At 48.3% G+C, this 24,832-nt stretch overlaps 1 protein-coding gene and 1 long non-coding RNA gene across 10 annotated transcripts in view; one reads left to right on the top strand and one right to left on the bottom strand.

The window, feature by feature from the left end:
- The window catches only part of iqsec1b (IQ motif and Sec7 domain ArfGEF 1b), a 173,710-nt gene that overhangs the window by 140,997 nt on the left and 7,881 nt on the right, over positions 1-24,832 (top strand). For 8 of the 9 annotated variants that reach the window (XM_023837490.2, XM_023837492.2, XM_023837491.2 and 5 more), the window contains 11 exons: positions 11,991-12,258; positions 13,011-14,266; positions 16,546-16,707; positions 17,793-17,915; positions 18,434-18,600; positions 19,154-19,293; positions 20,235-20,264; positions 22,368-22,493; positions 23,113-23,212; positions 23,461-23,622; positions 24,629-24,805. In XM_023837490.2, the coding sequence (XP_023693258.2) occupies positions 11,991-12,258; positions 13,011-14,266; positions 16,546-16,707; positions 17,793-17,915; positions 18,434-18,600; positions 19,154-19,293; positions 20,235-20,264; positions 22,368-22,493; positions 23,113-23,212; positions 23,461-23,622; positions 24,629-24,805 (2,711 nt within the window). Of the gene's footprint in view, positions 1-5,079; positions 5,313-11,990; positions 12,259-13,010; positions 14,267-16,545; positions 16,708-17,792; positions 17,916-18,433; positions 18,601-19,153; positions 19,294-20,234; positions 20,265-22,367; positions 22,494-23,112; positions 23,213-23,460; positions 23,623-24,628; positions 24,806-24,832 lie in introns of those variants that run through there. The other variant, XM_023837493.2, reaches the window with a different exon arrangement.
- LOC111857045 (uncharacterized) lies at positions 8,040-11,968 on the bottom strand. The gene is made up of 2 exons (XR_002841285.2): positions 9,682-11,968; positions 8,040-9,154 (listed from the first exon to the last, which is right to left on the bottom strand). It is a non-coding gene; the product is annotated as an uncharacterized lncRNA (long non-coding RNA).

Here is a 24,832-nt window from a genome sequence, read left to right on the forward strand (position 1 = left end):
GGCCTGGACGGGTGCAGTCTGGCACTTCACCAGCAGGTGGCAGGCTGTGCTCCCTGACTCCCCAGGAGCTGCTTCAGTGACCCCCCCCCCCCCCTCCTGCTTATCCATCGCTGTGACTGGGGGGGGGGGGGGGGGTTTTCTGTGATGATGGCAGGGCAGCTTCTCTGCCTGTGATCTCTGTCCTCTGACTGTTCCTGTTTATTAAACAGTCATAGGCACAGAATGAAGAGAGGGGGCGTCATGAATGTAGTCAATTATGCAGATTTATTTCTAAATCAGCCATTGATTGAGGCCGCTCCTCCTCTAAAGAAAGCGGGTGGCTTTGCTCAGGTGGACAATTATGGGGTCCCTGTTTGCCCCCCTCCCTGAGGTAAATGTGGGTCACCTCTGAGCTAGGCAGGAGGGGGGGGTGACGTATCAGTCCAGCAGGAAGCTCCAAGGTGAGTCGGGACCTCCAGGCTGGGGGGGGGGGGAGGTTGAGCCGGCTGGCCATCTGTTAGAAGCACGTGTTGGAATCCAGTGAGACCCCCCCCCACACGACCTCCTGACACACCGACCAGATTCCCATTTTTGGTAGAGGACGGACACCGGAAGCCGCCCTCCCCGGGTTGGCGGGCTCCCCTAAAATAACGCCTGGTGTGTGACCGCCTCCCTCATGGCGTCTGCCGCGCTCATTAGCGGAGGGAGGGGCCGTCTGGGGGGGGGGGTCTCTGAATACTGAAGGCCCGTCCCTGATGCTTGATGCTTTCGGTACTGCCTGTAATGGCAGAATGGACACTCCCAGTCAGCACAGCCACCAGACCGAAAGGTGGACGATATCGCTCCTTTTGATAGCGTTGTTTGGCTCATCAACCGCTGTATGTGCACAGCTGTGCTCCCCAGAAAGATGTGGAAACGCCCAGGGTCATTGTGGTTCTTCTGTGTAATGTTACTTAGCCTTTTTATTAGGTAACCAACACCACTGTGGGTGAAAATGCCCACAGAAATGCTGGATGCATGTTCAGAGTGATCCTCTCTACCTCGAGTTTGACTGAGCTCCCAAACAAATTGTGGCGTGATCACAATAAACCCAGCGTATTTAGATATTGCCAGTGAATATGATTTATTTTTTGCATCGCTATAACATTTTACTTTTCAAATACTGAAAGTAAGCCATCATCACTGCTTATCCGGCGTTACAGGAAGCACAGTGCTTGAGGCAGGGGGACGCCCAGGACGGGATTCCGGTCCCTCGGAGAACACAGATATGCACACGCTCTGCATGCACACTGTGGGCAATTTACAGATGCCGGTTTATGCAGCTGCATGTTTTTGGACTGCTGGGAAAGTCTGCGCTTTCAGGCTGAAGATTAGGTAACTGAAGAGCACTTCAGTCTGTAGCAAATCCCCGTCTGCAGACAGCCGGGAAGATGGACCCACTATCCGCAGGATTCCGGTGACCGCATTTAAATAATTTAGTCTGCAAAGCCTGAGTAGTTTGTGGTATTGAAAGTATTCCCGTCACTTTTATACTGTGAAGTATGAGGTGCTTGCGTTAGTTGTTAATGCTGTGGCGTAAGTTTGACTTTTTTCTTGTGGATGGCGGTCCAGCCCAATGTGTCAGCGCCCCACTGTCTGCCCCAGTGTTAATTTCCCTCGCCGGATATTGGACTGTTTGGGCCAGATGCGGGTCGCCTCTGAGACCAGAAAACAAAGGTGTGAGGGTTTGATTTGAGCTGTGGCCAGATACCAGCTAAACTTCATGCCCAGGAAACCAGCAGGTCTAGATGTGGGGTGGAATTCCTGCGTAGTGTTTCTCATGCAGGAATTATTTATAAATGTCATTTAATCTCGTATAAACTGCTCACGAATGCCGTGTAACGTGACGCCACAGCCATCATCCTCGACCCGTTCAGTAAAGTCATCAGCAGCTGCTCCGCTCATCCCTTACGATGAATAATCAGCTGTGAAAGTGAGCGCGTCCTGGGCGTTTGGGGATGCATGATAGCTGCAGCCTCCCAGTACGCTGATGCTAATGTGGGTCAAAGACAGGCTTCTCCTCCGGTCTGATGTCCTGTGGTCGCCGTGGTGCTTTGACCGGCGCGTCCTTCGGTGGCGGTCCCCCTGGAGGTGCACACCTCACCGCCGCCAGCGGCCAGGTAGAGCGACGCTGCCCCGGCAGTAGTCGTTACTGCCGTCTGGCTTGCGTGATGAATGAGAGTCTGGGGAAGGCGGGCCGGCTCTCATCCCTGGAGCTTGCCACCCTGTCCCTCACGTCTCTGGAGGGGAGAGCGCTGTCTCTGTGGCAGCCGGGAGGGGAAGCGTGGGTAACATTTTCGTTAGGGATTGACAAGGCAAAAGACTAGGAGAGAGACTTCATTTGCAGGTGTGGGGGGGTTAAGATATTTATAGTTTATATGTTTATAGTTTTGATAGACCTTAAAAAAATGGGCATGGACAGATTTGAGCAGCTTTCATGATTTCTCAAATCATTTTTTTAATCAGTTAACTTTTGCTTTCACTGGGTTGTGCCCTTTCATTTATTTTCTCTATTAATGCTTGTATGTGATGTGGACCGAATCCACATTTGATCACAGACCTTTATTCCCATTGATTTCAGTTTGCCTTTGAGATGAGGCAGGGGGCCACTAACCCAAAGGGAAGTCTTAACGAGCTCTCGTTATTCAACAAAAATGTCCCAGATCATTACTGGAACAAAATAGCTGGTAATACTGCCTCATTCACAGAGATAAAGTCTGTTCTGTCTCATGTTATGACCTCAGCCCTCATAATTGCTCCCAGATTGTGTAACAGGGAGAGGAACCTTATAGAAAGTCTGCTTTTCAGCTGAACCGGAAAGAGACACACTGTAACGTGACATCACCGGCCGGCCGATTCCTGACCCTTTCAGGTTGGCGTGGCTCTCACTAATGTTGCTGTAAAGCTCTCACTGTTGAAAATAATGAAATACCTGACAGGTCGAATAAAGAGCTCTGCAGGACTGGCAGGTTCCCATGTGTTCAGGGTCTTTCTGACACCGTTACTTAAAGAGCTGCTTTGAATTTTGTTTGAATTCAAAGGACAATTCTTTGAAATGAAGTGTGTTTTTGATAAGCATTAAACCATTTAAACAATTAGCACTGGAGGCTTCCTGTCCAACTCTGTTTAAGTGTGTTAATTAGTTTCGTCCCAATGAATAGCATTCAGCCGATTAAGCTGTTTTGGCTCAGGTTAGAGATGCAGACGCGGTAATGAAGGGCTGTTGGGTGCTGGGACCCCGATTCTGGGGTTTTGGATTTTGGAATCTTGGGAATTTTAGCATAGCAGCCTCTTGACTGGCAGTGATGGCAGGATATATCGGATCAAGCTGGGAGATTAGCACAGTCTTACTGGATTCAGTTATAACCAGTAGGTCTGCTTCTCTCTCTCAGGGCAGATGCACACAGAGGTCCAGCCATGTGTTTTATACCAGAAAATACTGCAAATAGTGAGATTTATGGATGACTGTACTCAGCATGTTTGCTTGATATCGTTTTCGGTCCATGGCTTGTAGTTTTAGCTTTCTGTGTAGGGCAGCCATGGGATGTGGTCGTCACTGTTTGTCAGACCCCCTAGGCAGTTAAGGATCATTGAGCGAGCATCTGAATTTTTCTCACACCTGCACTTCCTTCACTCAACCTGTTAGTAATGATAGTATATTTGTTCTCTGGTAGTGAATCAGAGCAGCAGCTCATCCTGCACGCCCGTGTTGGGCTTTTGGCACCAAACCTCTTCCCCATTGCTCCCAGTATTCTGTGGTTGAGTTGAAGGTAGGTAAGCACTTACTTTAGGGGCGTTTGGGTTGGAGGAAGCTAAATTCTCGGTTTGGACCATTTGCAGCTGCACTGGGTCTAGCGTGTGGGGCTTTCTGAAATATCCTGCCTGGTCACAGTTGTCCAAACATGTTCTGGCTGATTTCCCATGATCCTCTAAGCTGTAGAAAGATGTGGAATCATATGTCCCACAGCACAACACTCTTTTCTTCCACTTTGGGGCTGCTTCTGACCGTGGTTTGAAGTTCACATGAAACAATCATTGTCTCCCCCAGAGGGGAAGTCCAAGTCTAATTACAGAACGTCCTCAGCTCCTATCTTCAGACATGCTCTGCCGGTCGGCCATCTTGTGAACTCTCGCCATCTGGGGATTGTGTATTTTTTTCCCCTACCGTCCTTCATTATCACCCACATGTCTGGCCGGGGGGTTTGGGGGTGGCAGATAGACTAAACGTCCGCCTAACTCGGGACAGTTACTTCCCTGCCCAGAGCACCAGACTGCCCGATACAATCAGAGGCCTGCTGATTGACCGATGACATAATTATGCGGAAAAGCGTAAGCCCCACCCCATCCTCATTATGTGAGGAAATGTAGGGTGTTGGTGGGCTGTCAGCCGATCAACCTGTACTTGAGACAAATAAAGGATGATTAATTTGCGACTGAACAGTAGTTAAACATTCCTGCACATGTTTGAAAATATTCTTGATGTGGTTGAAATGCAGGGTAATGACAGCAAATGATCAGTGGGCAGTAGTGGCTGGAGTGAAAAGGAGCACTGTCCCTTTAAGAGGACTGGAACGTGGTGCTGTCCAGTAAACATTCAAACATTTGGTTCTGCCACGAAAGCAGGGCCTGCTGCCTGGGTGGAGGGGGGGCAGATCACGTTTCTACAGGAGGTCAGTGCTGTTTTTATTTCATTTCTGGGGGTGTGTGGCAGCTGAAGGGCTGTCAAGGCAGAGGGTGTAACCCTGAACGTGTGTGTTTATGGACTGGCTTCCCGGCCACATTCCTATAAGAGATGCTATATCCCAGTGACCGTGTGCCCCCCCACCCCAGCCAGACCTGCCCCAGTTGTCTCCTCCACATCGCTCTGGGTCATCAGTATTCCTTTTGTCACACAACTGGTGTTCTGCCCAGAAATCCCCTCTGCTTCTTTTTGTGGCTCTGGTTCCCCCTACCTACCTCCCCACTCCCCCCAACCGCCTCTCTCTCTCTCTCACACACACACACACACACACACACACACACACATGCGCATATGCACTCTCCCCCGCTGGCTGTAACCCAGAGAGAGGGGGATCGCCTCGTCACTGTGAGCTGGAGCCCCAGGCGCGCTGCTTGCCGCTCGCTCGTCCCGTCTGCCGTGTGCCCCCCCCCATTCCACTGTGTGCCCCCAGCGTGCTCGGGGGCCAGGGGGAGCACGCTGATGGTTTCGGCCGCTGCGGTTACCCAGCGATGTGGTGTCTGCACTGTGGCTCAGAGAAGAGTCAGTCCCTTCAGGAGCTAGATGTGGAGCAGCGGTAAGCGCTCTGTGCGTGTGTGTGTTTCTGTGTGTGTGTGTGTGTGTGTGTGCGTGTGCAATGCAATAAAAACCTGTCATTTTGATATTGTGGGGAGCATTTTTCAGGTCCCCACAAAGATCTTTGTAATCTAACAATGCCAAACGTCCCCTGTTTTGTTTGGTTACTTATGGTTAAGGTTAGGGCTGGGCAGGGATTAAGGTCGTCATGCTGGGATTACAGTTTTCACCATAGAAATGAATGAAGAGTCCCCACAAATAATTACAAACCTGTGTGTGTGTGTGAGAGAGAGAGAGAGAGAGAGAGCTTGTATTTACCATATTATGGGGGGGAAATGTCCCCACAATGTGGTAAAACCCCAATTTTATAAATTGTTCAGGTTGAGGTAAAGCTGTCAGCCCGACGGGCTGGGGGGGCGTCACTGCCTGCGGGACACAGACAGAAGCTTAGTTTGGCAAAGCATGAGCTTTGAATACGACACCCCCCCCCCCCCAGTACCTCGTCCGCTGTCCTCGTCTTTCAGAAGGTCGATAAATGTCACTTCTGTAGCTGCTGTGAAGACTCTGTATGGTTACATGCTGCTGAATGTCGGTATGTGAGGTGTACAGTACAGTATTACCATGTTAGGGTGTCGTCCTTTTATTTGTCTTGTTTAGACCGCATCCTGGTCAGTGGCCTGCTTGGTGTAACAAGCTACCTGTCTAATTCATTACATTTAACTTGTCTGTCTGTCTGTCTGTCTGTCTGTCACATGGTAAGCATTGTTTAAAACGAACACAGACCGTAGATGGTATATGCAGTAGATGGTATATGCAGTAGATGGTATATGCAGTAGATGGTATATGCATCTGACATGTCCGCCATCGCTTTGCACAGGGCCCCACAATCCAGACCAATCAGAGTCAAGTTTATATAGCTGAGTATGTTCATACATACAGGGAATTTGTCTCGGGCTCCTCGTGCTAACATACTGCTCGTAGATTCTGTCGCGTGGACAGACAGATGGGAGCTGGGTGTGGGGACCGGGAGGCCCGCGGCTGCTCTGAAGAGGGTGCCTTGTGCAGGTCCTGAATGCCGTATTTAGCGTGTGGAGGCACTTCCTGCGCCGTCAGGGGGACCCGCCAGGTCCCCGCGGCCTCCTGGACAGTGAGGCCACTGTCAATACTCTTTAAACTGTTTATTAATTGACCTTTTTCTCAGTGGAGGGAAAAACATATGATGTAATGGGGGAAGTCACTAACTTGTAAAAGATTCAAAATGAGTCACTTAAGCTAAATGATATTGATTATTTTACAGTTATGAAAAATTAATGGACAGTTTAATGGCTGTTTGTATGATTAATGTTCCGTTGGAGATCGTGGCTTTTAGGTGCGGATATAAAAATACACTGGCCTGAATTAAGTGCAGTGTCGCTTTTGTTAGTGTTGAGGGTGAAGGAGGTGTCCTGGCTCTCTGTTTGCGGCAGAGTGCTGGGTTTTTGGGGGTGGGGCTTGTTGTCCTCCCCGGGGTTGGGGGGCGGGGGGGCTTGTTGACACCTGGCCTGCTATGCCATGTGTGACATGTGCCATTTCCTCCCGAGGTCATGTGACCGCAGCAGGGCGCCTTCAAAGCCCTGAACAGGCCGTAAAATGGCCACCCCTGTGCGTCTCCCCCGCAGTCAGCCCGCTTCAGCTTGGGATTATTTATTCCTCCTCCTCCTCCTCCGAAGATTATAATTTGAAATGAGCTTTCTTTGGCAAGCCGAGGTGCTGGGCACGCAGGATGTTGTGTTATTTTTTGCCGTCACTAGCTGCCGTCTTTAGTGACCCGAGACGGCTTCAGGACACGGATCTGCGGGCGGCTAACATAATGAAAACGTTGCGTGGTTTTAATTTGCCAGCTGCTACTTTTATGGGATACTTTGTGCCTGCCGGCCGCTATTTCTGCTCTTCTTTTATTGTATTTTTAACAGTGAAATGTAAATCGACCCCCCCTCCATCACACTCTAACCTATAGCCTTATTTATGTGCCTTTTATTTGGCCTGCGGGACAGAGAAACATCTGTATGGTGTATGTATGCCAGGAAGGCCAACGCACACGTATTGGTGCACTTTAGTAACTTACAGGGGCTTGGCCGGGTTGGGCTGGAGTCGGGGGTGGTTTTCGATGTATATAGAACGGAAAAATGTAATAAAATACATTTGACGCCAGAACACCAGTCACACTGTAGGATTGTGGCTTTCATTTCAAGAAATGGTGTCACATCTCTGTTTCATAAGCCGTTATAGGAACAGTTCTTAGAAAAGATCCACCAAGTATTACCATTTGTTAGTAATGTTGCCTGTTATGAGGATCTTAAAACACACACAAAATTAATCTGAGACATGTTGATAAACCACATTTTCCCTTTCGCCCTTATTTCTAATAACCACTAACTGTCACCTTACAAACCAACCAAGGAAAGTGTGGTTCTTTAGTAGAAGGTTTTTCCATGAATATGAAGTGCAGTTATGATTCAATATGGCCGCCATCTGAAAAAAGTGCAGCCGCTTTTCTATATGGCCTGTCTGAACTCCCCAGGGAGGCTGTCAGCTTCATTTATTGTCATATAACCAAAGACTTACTGAAGGATATTTTTTGGTTTTTATCATGTCTTTGGCCCCGGCCCGCCCTCCCCCTCTACACGCTCATGTGCTGAAATGCAATTAAAGTGCCTCTCAATGCGTATCGAAGCTCATGTTAGCAGAATCTGTTGAACGGCAAGCAGTGTTTTATTCTCCCCACTTAGACGATGACCTCGAGTTCCCCGTCCAATCATCGGGCTTTTCTCTGAGTCAGCTGTCATGGACGCAGTCACATGACTTGCCATCCTGCCCTATTGGCCAGCTTTGACATCTCAAAATCATTTTCCCGGGATCCCTCGGTGATGCCACCATGGTCTCCATGCAGTATATCCGTTGTCTTTCTACGATTTCCGTGTAGGTCTGTGCTTAGATGTTTGGAGTGCATTACCTCATATCTGATAACGGAACATGGAAGGTTAGAGTTCATCCTTGAATCTCCTGAGCATCATGGTGCTTTATGTAGTATGATTGTTAGCCACCAACAGCTGGGGTTGCTCACATTGACACTCAACTCAGATTTTGTGCTGGGCTATAGCAGAGGAAACGATAATAATTCTTTAAATGATATAACTTTCCTGATGAGTTATGGGAAGCGAGTTGCACTCTGCTCTTATCTAGTCCTGATGGCTACGCTTAGTAACAGAACCACACTGTAGTCGTCCATCATCCAAAAAAAAACCCCCATTGTGCTTCTAGCTGTTTTTCCATCGCAGGTGTGCAAGCTGCCCCTCGGATCACTCGCCCTCCCCCCTTGTGCGATTGGTCGGTTCTTAGCAGGAGTACCACTCACAGCCCTAAGAGATGTGTGTCACATGATAGCTTTGTGGGGTTAGCATGTTCTCCCTGCATCATTCCCTAGGAATGGGAGGGGGGGCACAATGTTGCTTTTGCTGCTGTTGTGATTTGTCCCTGATGTCAAGGACGTAGCACTACCTCTCCACCCCCCCGTTAAGGTATCAGAACTCGGCCTTTTCCCTTCCCCTCTTTCTTTGGCAGAAAACACGCTCGATAAATCCACGGGTGGCAGCGTGTCCATCTGTATGCTCGCCACACCGGTGCCGCTGGGCGTGTGCCAGCGCTCTACCTCGCCTGACCTTCACCGCGGGTCAGACCTGCACAGTCTGCTCTGGCTCGGCCCAGAGCTCTGCAGACAGCTGGATGGATGTGGTGGCAGTGCGGTCCGTATGCAGTGCCACTCCATTCAAGGCTCTTTCGGGCAGTCATGGCGTCTCGAGGTGCCTGAAAATGTGAAGGTGTTCCCAAATCAGTAGAACATCACGACCCATCCTTCCCAAACTTTGTTGCACATGTCAGCCTCAATGCACTGAAAACTGTGAAGTGGGTGATAAAAACCTGTACAGTTTTGTGAACTGGGCCATCAAACTAAGGTGGGCTCTCCTTACGTGATTTGACTGGTTCTGTCAGCTGATATAGTTTGTCAAACAGTAGGAGGGATCAAGTGAAATCCAATCAATCGATTTACTTACAGTAAGTTTATTTGTTTGTTTTGTCAAATGCACTACAATACAGCAGACAGAGGAACAGTGCTAGATGCGGGAAATGAAATGAGTTTTCCAGAGATCCCCCAATAAGTAAGTTATAATAAAATATAAGAAAAATAAGTAAAATAGTGCATATTAAGTAAATATTGATCTGTTACACTTTATAACAGCCTAATAATCCACATTAGCATCACGCTGCGTGTCGGCTTTTAGCATTAGTATCTTATTCTACAGTTATCAATGAAAGGCAGCATTTCATCTTACCTCTTGCAGTAGAAGAGCGAGGGGTCTGGCTGTGAAGATACTTCTGGTTCGGCCTGCTCCTTATGGCTGGACTGATGGACTCTCAGGCCGGCGTGTGTCATGTCGGCACCGCGGGCCGTACAGCGCGGTTAGCAAGAGCTCGCTAACTCATCTTTCGCCGCTGGCAGGAAGCTCCTCGGCCATAATTATCTAAGGAGTCTGGGTTCCACTCGCTTTATACGCGGCCTATTTTAAACCCGGGTTGCCCAGTGGTATACTTTTCAAATATTTCAGCATTCTTGCGTTACAGCACTGGAGCTGGGTTGGGGTTATGTCAGCGTACAGTCTTTGAAATGCTGCTTCTGGTTAAGATTTCACAGCTTCATTAGTATTGAGGAATGCTGTATTACCCATTACCAGGGCCCTAAGTGCCTCTCTCTGTGCCCTTGATGGCACGGCCTGACGTCTGTCCTGTCCTGTGCGGTACCTCTGGGTCATCCTCCGTGTTCTGGCCTACTTTCTTTGTTATTTCCTTCCGTCATCCTGACATCAGCACGCTTCCAGGCGCCTGCAGTGAGTGAAATGACCCCGTCACGTCTGAAGCCCGCTCGGCCCCTGCGGCCAGCACGAATAAAGGTGGAGCTGAGCGCTTAAGCTCCGTCCGAGAGCCGCCCTCCCCTGTGAGTCGCCAGGCAGCCTGTCCGTGTCCCGGAAAGTCTCCCGCTTGGCAGGCTGGGATTTGCCCGCTGGCAAGGGAGGTGCGGTGACTGAATGCCACGGCCATCACCACTGTGAAACAGGAGAGCAATGCCCTTCACGACAGAAACACCCCCCCCAGGGATGTGTGGGGGGAGGGGGGCACCGCCGCAGGTGCCCTCACAGGTTTCCATGCCGACCTTGACCTTAAACGGCTGCAGAGGATGGCTGGTTGTCATGGAGACCGTCGGTCCAAAAGCCGTGAATCTGAGACGTGTGGTTTTGAGGACGACCTTCGCCTGCTTAGTGAATCCACGCCAATCCTCCGTGCCCCTCTGCAGCCTTATGCGCCCCCACTGTTATCGAGAACGCCAGTCATTGTATTAGCAGATTAACCTCCTTTCAGTAGATCCACACAATTTATTTACAGTCTTCCTCAATAGTAATTATCATTCTGATAATGTGCTGTGCCCTGCCCCGTGGCAGTACGGCTAATTAAAAAGCCCCCCTTTAATTTAAAGTTAATTCAGCAGCTCTGTGTGTGAAATCCTGTGTCAGCAGGAGACCAACACGTAAGGGGAATCGAATGATTCTCCGTGTACCTGCTCCGTGCCGCAGTCGCAGTCGCAGTCGGTCCAGGAGGAGGGTGGTGATTTGGGTGTTGTTCACATTCTGCTCACATGGCGACCGAAGTCGTACTCCAGACAGGTGTGGGTATTTGTTGGATAGCGGTTTTTGTATTGCATTTTTAATGAGCGGGTGTTTTTATTGTGAAAGCCTGTTCTTATTTTGTCTCGTTGATCTCATGGCACTGCAGTTATTTGTCATGAATGCCTGCAGAAGGCTGCCAGCTCCCCAGAATAGTCTTTGCTTCCTCTGAGGTATAATTACGACGCCGTCCTTGGCTCAGAGGAAAGTTGTACCTTGAACTTCCCTGAGTACAATGGCAGATGAGACACTAAAGGTTCCTGGTAGCTCCCGGGGTTTCTGTACATGCCAGGGAATGGGAAGAGGTATGTGAGCTTGTCTGTTAGCAAGGTAGGTGTTCTGTGAATATTTCATGCCGTATAATCATTAGTCACATATGAGATCTACACGTGTCTGCTTGGAAATCAGGGAAGCGGAGCAGGAGGGAGTCTTTTGTAGTTACTGTTGATGAATGTATTGATAACTGTGATGTTCTTCAAAATGCTGTTTTGCCAAAATGTGCTGTAATGCCGTTTTTAATTCCTGATTTTGATTTCCATACTCAAAGCTACAGAACTACAAAGTTTTACATAGTTTCTGTTCTCTGATGATTGTAACAAGTTGTAAATATGTCATAGTTGGTGAGGATTTACTGCCTTCTGTACCCCCGGCCGGGACTCCGGCCCCCCAGCCACATTGTAGGGGGTGTTATTTCCCAAAAATGCCCCCTGCTCTTTCAGTCCTTCACCCAAGCTGCTGTTATCGCCGCTGTAAATATGGTTCCTCAGGCTTCTAGGCTAGGAAAGGGTCAAAGTTCATAACGGGGCTATACTGGACTGGCGTTTATATTCGTAAACATGACGCATGCTTTTTTGTTTGTTTGGTTGTTACGGCAACCCTGCGAAGCACTGAACACTAACGGTCTGCGTCCGGGTGTCTCTCCACAGCGTGGAAGGCGACGCGCCGTGCGGAGACGCAGGCTCCTCCCATGACGGCAGCTACGGGCGAGGCCCAGTGAGGCGCGGAGGCTCCGCCTTCGCCCAGGAGCGTGCCGAGGCGCTGTCCTACGGCCCGCCGGGTCAGCAGCGCTCCCGCCGGCCCAAGCTGCAACACTCTCAGTCCATCCTACGCAAACAGGCCGAGGAGGAGGCCATCAAACGCTCACGCTCGCTCTCCGAGAGCTATGAGCTCTCCAGTGACCTCCAGGACAAGCAGGTACCACACACTAGCCCCCACCCTCTAGTGCCCGCCCACTAACCCCCACCCTCTAGCCCCCGCCCACTAACCCCCACCCTCTAGCCCCCACCCACCGGTCCCCGCATGACAGTCCCCGGCCACCCCCAAGCACCCCAGCCTTTGCGAATACACTAATTAGCTAATTGGATCAGGCATCTACGGAAGACTGCGCTTGGTTTTTAAATAGCTCAGCGATTTCTTTGTGTGTGTGATGATTCACACCTTTCCCTTTAAATGCGGTAATGCACAATGGGGAAATCTGAGAGTCAGGAACAGGAGAGGGACATGGACATGCAAGCAGCACCGTTTTCACAGTGTGAGGTCTAAGCTGCAGATGAGGTATGGACTCCATTTTCATCTTAACCTACAAACTGACGTTCAGCTCCCCCTAAATTTCAGTCAGTATGCAGCGTGTAACATCGCCCGACATGGTCATCCAGGACTCCGATAGGCTGGATTACTCCTGGTGTATATTGGTTATAAACTGCCAACATGGAGAGTGCACAGACACCCTCCAACCCCCCGAGTCACTAATTGAAGGCACTGCATGCATGTTGAGTAATTGCACCTGTCATTTGAGCTCAGTCAATTAAGAAGCTCTTGACCGTCTGAAGATTTATGAGATGTGCATTGATCACATGATACCATGACACTGCTGAATTCTCATGTCTGATTGGTCGGAAGGGTGCTGATTAACTCCAGTGCTGTGACGCTTGCGGTATGTTCCGCAGGTGGAGATGCTAGAGCGTAAGTATGGGGGCCGTTTCATAACCCGCCATGCTGCCCGCACCATCCAGACGGCCTTCCGCCAGTATCAGATGAACAAGAACTTCGAGCGCCTCAGGAGCTCTATGTCGGAGAACCGCATGTCCAGACGCATCGTCCTGTCCAACATGAGGATGCAGTTTTCCTTTGAAGGACCTGAAAAAGTCCACAGCTCTTATTTTGAGGGCAAGCAAGTGTCGCTGACAGACGACGGCGCCGAGCTGGGGGCGCTGGTCCAGGCCGAGCGTGGCGATGGAGGCATCCCCGGCAACATGAAGTCGCCGACGGACCCAGGCGACTTCACGGACGCCATCACGGAACTGGAGGACGCCTTCTCCCGGCAAGTGAAGTCGCTGGCAGAGTCCATCGACGATGCACTGAACTGCCGCAGCCTGCACGGCGATGAGGGCCCGGTGGAGGCCGCGAGGTCCCACCCCGACCTGGAGGCAACCTATCAGGTAAAGCCCTCGCAGACTGGAGACCGGCGCAAGCCGGACGAGATGACGGCCTCCTACAGCGACGTGACACTCTACATCGACGAGGAGGAGCTGTCGCCCCCTCTGGCGCTCTCGCAGGCGGCGGAGCGTCTCTCCAGCACCGAGTCCGAGCCGCGGCACCGCCAGCTCACCTCCGCCCAGGAGTACTGGGCGCTGGCCCACAAGGACGACAAGGGTGACACGGACACGAGCTGCCGCAGCACGCCCTCGCTGGAGTGCCAGGAGCAGCGGCTCCGCGTGGACCAGTTGCCCCTGCTCACCATCGAACCACCCAGCGACAGCTCGGTGGAGATAAGTGACCGCTCCGACCGGGGCTCGCTCAAGCGACAGAACGCCTATGATCGCGGTTTCAGCAGCCAGCAGGGCAGCCCCAAGCATGTCTCCCATGGGCTCCCTCCCCGGGGGCCGGCCCGCGACGAAGAGCCCCCTAGACACCGGCCCAGGCAACTGGAAGGCCACCTGGCCATCAACGGCACCGCCAACCGGCAGAGCAAGTCCGAGTCGGACTTCTCAGACGGGGACAATGACAGCATCAACAGCACATCCAACTCCAACGACACCATCAACTGCAGCTCCGAGTCGTCTTCGCGAGATAGCCTGCGGGAGCAGACCCTCAGCAAACAGACCTACCACAAGGAGACCCGCAACAGCTGGGACTCGCCTGCCTTCAGCAACGACGTCATCCGCAAGAGGCACTACAGGATTGGCCTCAACCTCTTCAACAAGTACGTGATGCATTGGGGTCCTTCCTGGGTTACAGTGTGGAGTGGCAGTTATGAACAAAATCTGAACTCTGATGGCAGTGTCACACTGAAACAAGTGCTGAAACAGTTGTGTTGAACATATGGAGGAGCCCAAACAAAAAGAACACAACCCATCAGAGTTCAGACCCTATCTTCATTATTTCAGTTTTGCAGTGTCTATGAACCAATGGTATGAAACATCTAAGAAGGTGGAGTGCAGGTCGAGCTTCTGAAAAGGTTCGGCAATTATGGTTCACACCCATAGTTATGGCTTCAAATAAAATAATTTAACTGCCTTACAATGGCTCTTTTGGTTATTAGATACAATCAAAGAGCTGGGCCACATTTTTACACATAATTCCAAAAGCAATGGACACAAGATAATGAATTCAAGTTTTTAATGAAAGGTGGTTTCATTTTGTTTATGTAAAACTTCTATAATTGACCTCAACTGAGAAATAAATCCCAAAGACCAAAATGCCAGGGAGAAGGATATGTTAGCATGCAACAGTGAGCAAAAGCTTGTGGAAGGAAGTGGATGCTATCAGATGGAAAACAGCAAGGCTGCTAAATTGTAGACACACTCCCTAGCTAAGTGTGATTAATACTGTTTACCTTCTGGAAGAATGTTGCTATTTTGAGCACCATAAAGTGGTTTACAAACATTTTCTGATTAGAATCGAGGGGATATTTGCGATGTGCGTCACCTCGAATTTGTGAAGATACCCATTTTCTAATGCTTACGGTGTTTTTTTGAGTGTCTGAACATGGCAAAGTAATTCGAACAAATTGGAAAAGTTTGTTTGAATTCCAGGGTACATGTGACAAGGACAAATGTAGCATATTATAATTAAAATTGTATCTGAAATGTGTCGTTTATAGTAGAGTGTCCGATAATGCAAATAGCAGCAGTGGTGCTGATTTGTAACAGATATACAACATAAAACTGCCAAGAATGAGGTGTTGGTCATTAAATATAAATGCTACTTTATGTCTGCGATTGATCTGAGGCTAAATTTAGTCAGAATACTGGCATCTTATAATAATATTCAAACATATTTCTGAAGATACGGCTGCGCTGTAGTTATTGTGTGTGAGATGCTGCTTACCTCTGCCATCTTAATACTGTAAGTGAAAATAAGTAACCGCGCATGCAGCTCACAAAAATATGTAACAGATTGTAATGCATCCATCTTCCGACTGCTAATCATGGACAGTGAGAGCTTGGTGCTTATCCCAGACAGGATAGGGAAGAGAGGCAGGGGGGCACGCTGGGTGGGGTGCCAGCCCACCGCAGGACACCTACCCTCACGCGCACGCACAGAAACACACACACACACAGATTAGGTATCTATATCGTTGTGGGGACTCTCCATTCATTTTTATGGGCATAACCCTAATCCCAACATGACAACCTTAACCCCTACCCAGCCCTAACCCTAAATATAAGTAACCAATCAAAATACTTTTGACATTTAAAGGTTTTTGATTGAATTCATAGATCTTTGTATGGACCTGAAAAATGGTCCCCACAACGTCAAAATAACAGTTTTCCCCAAAATGTAATATAAACATAATCCACGTGCACATACACGCACGCACACACACACACACACAAAGACATCCTTAACAATACCAGTGCACCTAACTGCATGTCTTAGGCGCAACAGAAGCAGATAATGCAAACTCCACACACATGCATGCAGGGGTGTGGCTCGAACCCCCAACCCATGGGGTGTTCAGCAACAGCGCCACCAACTGCCGCACTTCCTCATCTCAATGCTTCTTTGTTGCACACAGTTGCAAACGTTTATACATTTTTATCTAAGTATCCTTAAAATAAGTGCTACTGGTGTATTTATTATTATTAATATTGTTGATGAAAAAGCAGTTTATAAAAATATATAACTCATATTTAATTTTTATTTGTGACTTAAACATGCTGACATCTTTTTGCCTTCATATGTTTCTGAGAATTCATGCATTCCTACATTCATTGTGTGTATAATGTATGCTTGCACACGCATGTACGTTTTTAAATATGCTCGTGTGTGTTCAGACGCCTGCATGTCTGCCTGCCACATGTCACCCTTCACAGTGTGATGACATACAGGATGATGGATTCGGGTCCTTCCGTGGCTGTGGGTTTGCAGAAATAGCCATCTCGTAACGATCTGTCGGGGCACACGTGCCGAGCAATCTTGAGAGACCCGTCCCTTCTCATGTCGGTATTACAGCCGTGCTTTTCGACGTATTTCCAGGAAGCCGGAGAAGGGGATCCAGTATCTAATAGAGAGGGGGTTTGTTCCGGACACGCCTGTGGGCGTCGCCCACTTCCTGCTCCAGCGCAAGGGCCTGAGCCGACAGATGATTGGAGAGTTTCTGGGCAACCGGCAGAAGCAGTTCAATAGAGACGTCCTTGAGTGAGTACAGCCGAGGTAGCTCCCCGCAGACTACACCTGCAAGGTGTCTGATCGCTCTGACGTCAGTGCTAGAAGGTGTGCTCTACATTATCATCACCAGCGTTTTGTCCTGTATCTTCTCCATTTCCTTCCCTCCCTTCTTGCTAGTTCTGCAGAGGCGCGTCTGCTTTCAAAGATACAGCCATTTGATTCTTTTTTATAATTCACCGTTGAATTCAAATTTATTTGGTCACAGGATGTAACCGACATGTTTCCACACTGAAAATAAACCTTTTAAATTCTGTGTGAAATGCAGATCATCTTGCATTTTGAGCTTCTACTCAGGAATTACAATCTTCCCAATCTGAACTTTGGCAGTAGCTTTACAAAAACACCCGTCAGTCTCCAGTACGATGACAGTACCGGTCCCAGTTTCCTGCTGCAAGCGGTGACAGGGACGGCCAAATCAGCCACCCCATTGCGGATGACATTATGCAGTTAAACTCTTATCACTCTGCATGGGTGCATCGTGCTGGTAGACGTCCCGCTGGACTCCTCTCTTCTCTGCATCAGAGAATGACTTGGGCTTATGAAGTGAATCGAGCCGTTATAAACCTGTGCTGTTGGGGGCAGTAAAGATCTGCCCCTGATGGCCTAACCCAGCCTGAAGTTACTAGTAGTGCCTCACCTCTACTGTCTTTCGAACTATTCAGAGATTTATGCATTAGGAGCAGCAAGTCAATACTCCTGCTTCTGGCACATTGTCTGTGGTCCTCAGGTTGGCATCAGGGTAACAGCTGAGATCTCATTTGCCCAGAAATGTTTTGCCTTCCTGTCATGGAATTGATGGAGTCTGACTTGCTGTTACGCTCCATCATTTTGTGTCAGATGGTCACACTGTAAGCTTTCACGGGCCTGTTCCACCCGTCCGGCCCTGCAATTTATTGAAAATTCAATTCACAGTGTATTCCCATTAATTTCAGTGTATTGACACATGGGGCACACAAAGACAAAGGCCTCCCCTTCTTAAGTGTGAGCAGAGGCTGTTGAATTATGACCGTAACGTACGCCATCTTGCCTTACTGTTATCTGGTGTGCCTTTGCAGCTGCGTGGTGGACGAGATGGACTTCTCAAGCATGGAACTGGACGAAGCACTCAGGAAGTTCCAGGCTCATATCCGGGTCCAGGGGGAGGCTCAGAAAGTAGAGCGCCTCATTGAGGCCTACAGGTGAATTGCAGTTTTGGAGTTTAAAGGATACGGCCTCAGACAGTTACAAAGGTCCTAATTCTAGAGGTCACGTGTCATTAACTCTGACACACAGCAATACCTTTATGTTTATCCTTTCCACATACACGGAAGAATTGCGAGTTTATTGGCTGTAACAACTATTATGCCATTTCAGCAAACTAGAGAGCTTGCAGGAAGCAAATTGCTACTGGCTTTTCCTGAATGTGATTGCTTTCATGGCGAAACATAAATAAATGTAATCTGGTTCACACACATTTCATCCAACATTTTGAAGAAGCAGCATGTATACCCTTGTGGATATTGTGATGTGGTTCCCATCTTCAGATCCTCCAGAAGATCCTTTGTTGTGGGTTTTCTATCTGGCATGAATTGCCTTAAAACTGACTGCTTTGCAGAAAATGGCCAGTGGTAATGGCAGTAATCCAGTGGCGGCGGGGTGTTTCAGAGCCGTGTTTTTGCTGCTGGTTCATTGTCCTCTTCAATCGCATCCCCCACAGTCAGCGCTACTGCATCTGTAACCCCGGAGTGGTGCGGCAGTTCAGAAACCCCGACACCATCTTCATCCTGGCCTTCGCCATCATCCTCCTCAACACCGACATGTACAGCCCCAACGTCAAGCCCGAGCGCAAGATGAAGCTGGAGGACTTTGTGAAGAACCTCAGAGGTTGGCCACCAAAATCAGAGCCTCGCGACTAAGCCAGAAGAGCCCTCTCGGCTCCCTCTGCGGTTTCGTTACTTATCGCTCTGTCATACGTACTACTTGAGAGAGCTCAAATTGAATTTGCGAATGCATTACGGCTTGATTAATAGGCTCTTGAGAAGCACGGCTCATTACTGCAGCCCTGGCTGGGTAGCATGGCTGGCTGAGGGAGGCAGCATGGTCTCTGGTGTGATGCTGCACAGTGGCAGCTTTGACTTAAAAGGCATTTACGGCAAATGTGTGGCTGGTTCATTTAGGACAGCGTTTCTCAAACCAGTCCTTGGGGACCCTCAGACGGTCCCCATTTTTGCTCTCTCCCAATTCCCTGTCTGGGTGTCCCCAAGGACTGGGTTAAGAAAGATAATTTACAAACATAAACCTGACCGAGAGAGGGATCTAGAGTCTGCATCACTCACTCTTTAGAGGAACATGCTCCTTGGTGTATGAGTGCGCGTTTGTTTGCATGCGTTCATGCCAGACCAGTGAACGCTTACTGACGAAAAGCCGGCCCCACTAGGAGTGGACGACGGCGAGGACATCCCCCGGGAGATGCTGACCGGGATCTACGAGAGGATTCGCAAGCGGGAGCTGAAGACCAATGAGGATCACGTGTCCCAAGTGCAGAAAGTGGAGAAGCTGATCGTGGGGAAGAAGCCGGTGAGTGCGTCTCTGCTATGGGGCCACCACCGCTTTCCTATCCAGGCCTTTGTCAGGATGCTCCAAGGAGCAGGACAGATGCAAGCAGAGAATCGTGTGGATTCTGAGAAGCAGCCGAGATTGTAATCAACTCCCGGATCAGCCAATGTTGAAGGGTTAGCAGAGGCTGAGAAATTAGTTTGTACTTCGATAGTTTTTTCCCCCCCTAATTTCGTGATGCCCGCCTGAGACCTTCATGGTTGAGGTGTTTAATATCCCTGAAATCCTTGAAAGTCAGGAAGCTGAGATTTTCGGATGCTCCCAGTAATGACCAGTGGGATTATGGTGTCCACAGTGACTCGTGTAGGTGTCCCCGGAATCATTTTAGATTTGCCCGAAATCCCTCATCATTTGCAAGCTCATGCGTCTGTCGATAAATCGTTGGCTGACTGGGAAGGTAACAGATTCATACAAGTGCTAAGGCAGGCAGGTCACCTTACTGAGGCCAAAGATAATTAATAATTACTTATATAATAATAACAATATATAATTAGTGCATAACATTGAAAAGCAAGGTGTTGAGATACATGTTCATAAACGTGTAATCTATTGTCCAAGGAGACTTGATACATGAGAAGAAAATGCAATGACATCAGAAAAACTGAAGGATTTAAAAATGTGCATCTCATGTATTCCCAGCAGTAGAGTAGCAGACAGCTTTGTGATTAAGGGGGTTGCAGTTGCTGTGCCCTTGAGAATTGTACTTAACTTGAATTGTTCCAATAAGATATCAAGGTGTGCCAGCAAGGTTGCAGGTCATTTTTGATACAAGCAGCCTCTATGCAATGAAATATTATCAAATCATATCTCTGGCAGCACTGTGGTGAGACATTTCACTTCATACTCTAGAGCTGATGTTTGCTAGCTGTTCTTCTGAAGCCCTCTCTGTTCTTGCGTTGCAGATCGGCTCTCTCCACCATGGCCTGGGATGTGTGAGTGTTTCCTTTCTCTTTCAGTCATTCGTCTTCACCTTCACTGCTTGTTCACCAAAACTATGCCTCTCTGTCTTCTATTAGAAGCAGATTTAAAGGGGTTGTGTCCTTATAAACCTCCAGATCAGTGTTTCCCAACCCAGTCCTCAGGGACCCACAGACAGTACATGTTTTTTGGCTTGTGGGAGTTGTTGAGGAGATGGGTCCAAGCAACTAGAAGAGGTGGGACCAACCAATCAGATGTTTTGTAAGTAAAACTCCCATGAGCACGTTTTTGCTCCCTCCCAGCTCCCGTAGCAAAAATGTGGACTGTCTGCTAGTGAGCTCGGAGGGAGCAAAAACATGACCCGACAGTAGGTCCCTGAGGACCGGATGGGGAAACACTGCACCAGATGAATGCCATTGTTACAAGCAAGCAATAAAAGTCTCAGTTGGTATCGCTTATTCCCATTGCATACCGAGGATGTGGTCATGAGCTATACAAAGAAATCTTGGTTTTCTGAAGTTCTGAAATTGCTTCAAGCACAGCAGTAAACTACACTGTTTGCTCAATTTTCATCTTCCATGAACAGCCTAAGGTCTGCAAATTTATGTATTCTTTGGTCAGGGAACCACCATCTTGTGCCACACTCAAATTAAGGGGAGATCGTTTCTTAAGAAATAGCGCTTTCAATTGAGTAATAACTAGAAAAGGAGATCACAGATTAGATATTTTTCTGTGGTACTTCCCGATAAGCAATATTGTAATGCATTTTGTCATTCATATCAGCATTCCCCAGCACTGGTCCTTCTGGTGAACAGTGTCGACAGATGTTATTAATTTAGTGAGAAACTGTGAAAACGGGAACACATCAGGGGCCTGTATCACCAAGCCGGATTTCTTGCATAGCCGGATAACTTGTCGGATTTAAGGTAGTCTGGGCTAAATGCAATTTAACAAAGATAAATTCTGACAAGTTATCAGGTTAAGCAAGAAATCCAGCTTCGTAATACATTCCCCAGGGAATCTGAGATTTATTTAGGGGTTAGGGTCCTGTCAGACACACAAACAACATGAAAAAAGGAAACAATCTTGCTGCAGGGACAGGAACTTATCCAGAAGCTGTGGTCGCTGTAATGCTGCACCAGGACTTCTTCAGGTCATGAGGGCTCATAAAAACGGAATTCACCAATTATATACACTACACTGCAGAACAAGGGATAGATGCAAATGATAAGCAAACAAATCCTGACTACCCCCATGAAGATGACTGCTGTAAAGTGCTCATTTGTAACTGAATTCCACTCATTCAGTAATGGCTGTAGCCCTTGAACAATTATTTACTGATGAATCTAATAAAAAATGAATCTAATAAATAATAAATTAACACTCTATTAAATATATTGCCTGAATTGGTCAAATGTAAATGGAATGGCCAAATTAACAGAATGTTAATATTAATATATCATATTGCTGTCTCAATCAAACCTAATTAACCAAGAACTCCACCACCAAGAACCTGAGTGCAATTTGTTTGGCCAGGAATCCTGAAAGTTGAATAAAAGAGAGTATTACAGAATTCCTAAACTGAAGGTCAAGCTGTATGTATGCGTTTTGTCATTGTTTTTTGGGACCTTTTGATTTAAATAACGTCATTGTCACTTGCATGGTCAGCGTGCACATTTCACAGTAATTTAAGCTGCTGTTGCTTCCCACATGTCGCATGAATTATTTACTCATCAAATCAATCCTCAGATGACTAACTTGGCCATTAATTGAAGGCTGAAACTATATTTTAAAGAGCTCCTGTAGGATTAAATAGCACATGTGAAATATCAGCAATTAATGTGATCCTTTGAGCAATTAAACAAATCCGAGAAGACAAATTACGGTAAATAAGTCATGCGAGAACCAACGCATTAATTAGTAAATTGAGTGAAACCCAACCAGGCCGTCAGGGATCCCCGGATGGTCCCATCAATTTGCCGGCTTCTTGCTACAATATGCAGCGATGCTTCCTTTTTAAATCTCTCTCGGATCCACAGGCAGCGCAGCGAGGCTCGGTTGCCTCCCTCCCCCCCCCCCCGCTCATCCTGACGTGCATCTGACTCTTTTCTGCGTAGGTACTCTCCCTGCCCCATCGCAGGTTGGTGTGCTATTGCCGGCTCTTCGAGGTCCCGGACCCCAACAAGCCCCAGAAACTGGGCCTGCATCAGCGGGAGATCTTCCTGTTCAATGACCTTCTGGTGGTAAGGGGGCTTCTTACGCTTTCTGTCATCTTCCAGCTCTGCAGTGGCCCTATACTGCTGCTTTGCCTAGGCAAATTAAATCATTAAGGCTATTCAGAATTTCCTCAAAGAGATGGAAGGAGTAATTAATGTGCTTTCTTACTGGGAAGCAGCAATGTACCTTAATGTGTTACACCATTATCTGTGATTTGCCGGGAAAAAGGGGCCGAGGAAAATATATATTTTTTGTCTCTTTCCAGCTGTGTTTTGGGGTTATAAATAACATCAGGGTATATTCCTTATGAACAGAGAAATAAAAAATGTACTTCCTCTGAGAACTTCTCAATGTCAAAGAAAATTGTAGATATCAATTCAGACTCCCCTGTTGTGAGAGTAAATACATTGCAGACTCAAACTGTGTTGTTATTGCAGATGTTATTGTTATCGATGTGAAATCTCTAGCCTCGGGTCCACATATCATGTTGAAAATATCAATAAAGCTTTGAAATTCCAGGATAGGGTATGAAGGGGCCAAGTAATCAATATGAGACCCAACAAAAATAGGACAAAACTATGTTTATTGATCACAGCAAAGACATCTGGGGATGACCTCTGTATGTCCGATCTGCCTCTGATTTAGGTAACAAAGATCTTCCAGAAGAAGAAGAACTCCGTGACATACAGCTTCAGGCAGTCCTTCTCGCTGTATGGGATGCAGGTGCTCCTCTTTGAAAACCAGTGTAAGTGAGATCCATAAGTACACCCTTCATTGACATCAGATCTTCTGTGAACTCATGTCATTGTCGTCCTCAAAGCCTATGTGCTGGAGCTTCAAATTACCCTACTGACAAGTGTTATGTGAGAGGAGACGGGAGCACTTCAGTTTCTGATAAACTTGGGTATTCTGACGAATGTGAGCATCGTATTCCACACTGACTAAGCCCTGTGCAATCTGCCGTCCTGAAGATTTCTTGCCTTCTTCCTTCAGATTATCCCCACGGAGTCCGACTCACCTCCGCCATCCCCGGAGCAGATATCAAAGTCCTCATAAACTTCAACGCCCCAAACCCACAGGATCGCAAGAAGTTCACGGACGACCTGCGGGAATCCATCGCAGAGGTCCAGGAAATGGAGAAGTACAGGATAGAGTGTGAGTTTCTCCACACGGGATGTGTGGCTCACCGGTCACTGGAAGGTCGCTGGTTCAGGTCCCAGGGTTGACAGAACGATGTCACTGTAGGGCCCTTGAGCGAGGCCCTTAACCCCCGATTGCTCCAGGGACTGGCTGCCCCTGCTTTCTCAAAACAAAAAGAATGCCTTGGATAAAAATGTCTAGTACAAAATGTATATACAGTCAACCCTTCCACATTGGGGGGGTTAGGGGCAAAGGCCCCCTGCAATCTGGAAAAACCATGTAAAGTATTATGTTCCCCTTGGTGAGCAAATCCAGCATGTGAGCGGCACAACATAATAAAAGGAAGGTGAGATTCGAAGATCACTGTGAGATCACTGCGAGATCACTGTGAGATCACTGCGAGATCACTGTGAGATCACTGCGAGATCACTGTGAGATCACTGCGAGATCACTGTGAGATCACTGCGAGATCACTGTGAGATTTCGCATTACTAAACATTTGGTTTGTCGTCTGCTAGCCGTCGGGTGTCGTCTGCAGCTTTTGCAAGACCACCGAAAGCGCCCAAAAAATTCCCCATTTAATTGCTGATGCTGACTCCATGACATATCGAAACCGCGACGGGGAAAGTTGGGATGCAGAATGGTGGACTATGTACAGTGTTTATATTTTTCACGGTTTGTGCTGAGTTATGGGGAAATGGTATTTCATAAGTTGTTCAAAGAGGATGAATTAAGGCTGAATAAGGAAATTAAAGCTTGAATTAGGGAATGAAAGAGAAAGGCAGCATGGGCAAGCTATTTTGGCAAGGTGACTCCTGAATGACTGGTTAGATTGTTTCTTGTGACACCGTGAGCGAGGGGGAGGGAAACGAGCTTCGCTGCGCTGCCTGAGGATCCGAGAGAGATTTAGAAAGGATCACATCCCCTGCAGAGCAGCTGCAGACCAGTTGCGGTTTGAGAAGATCAGTCGCTTCTGAGTGCTGGCTGTGACTGTGCCCTCGCCCGTCCCTGTGTCACACAGCGGAGCTGGAGAAGCAGAAGGGCGTGGTCCGGCCCAGCATGTCCCAGAGCTCGGGCCTCAAGAAGGAGGGGGGCAACAGCAACATGAGCCGCGCCAGCCTGGACGACAGCTACGCCATGGGGGAGGGCCTGAAGCGCAGCGCCCTCAGCAGCTCACTGCGCGACCTCTCCGAAGCAGGTGAGGCGCTCGGCAAAGCGCTTTAGG

This window comes from Paramormyrops kingsleyae, chromosome 8 (assembly GCF_048594095.1).
Source record: "Paramormyrops kingsleyae isolate MSU_618 chromosome 8, PKINGS_0.4, whole genome shotgun sequence".
Lineage (NCBI taxonomy): Eukaryota > Metazoa > Chordata > Actinopteri > Osteoglossiformes > Mormyridae > Paramormyrops > Paramormyrops kingsleyae.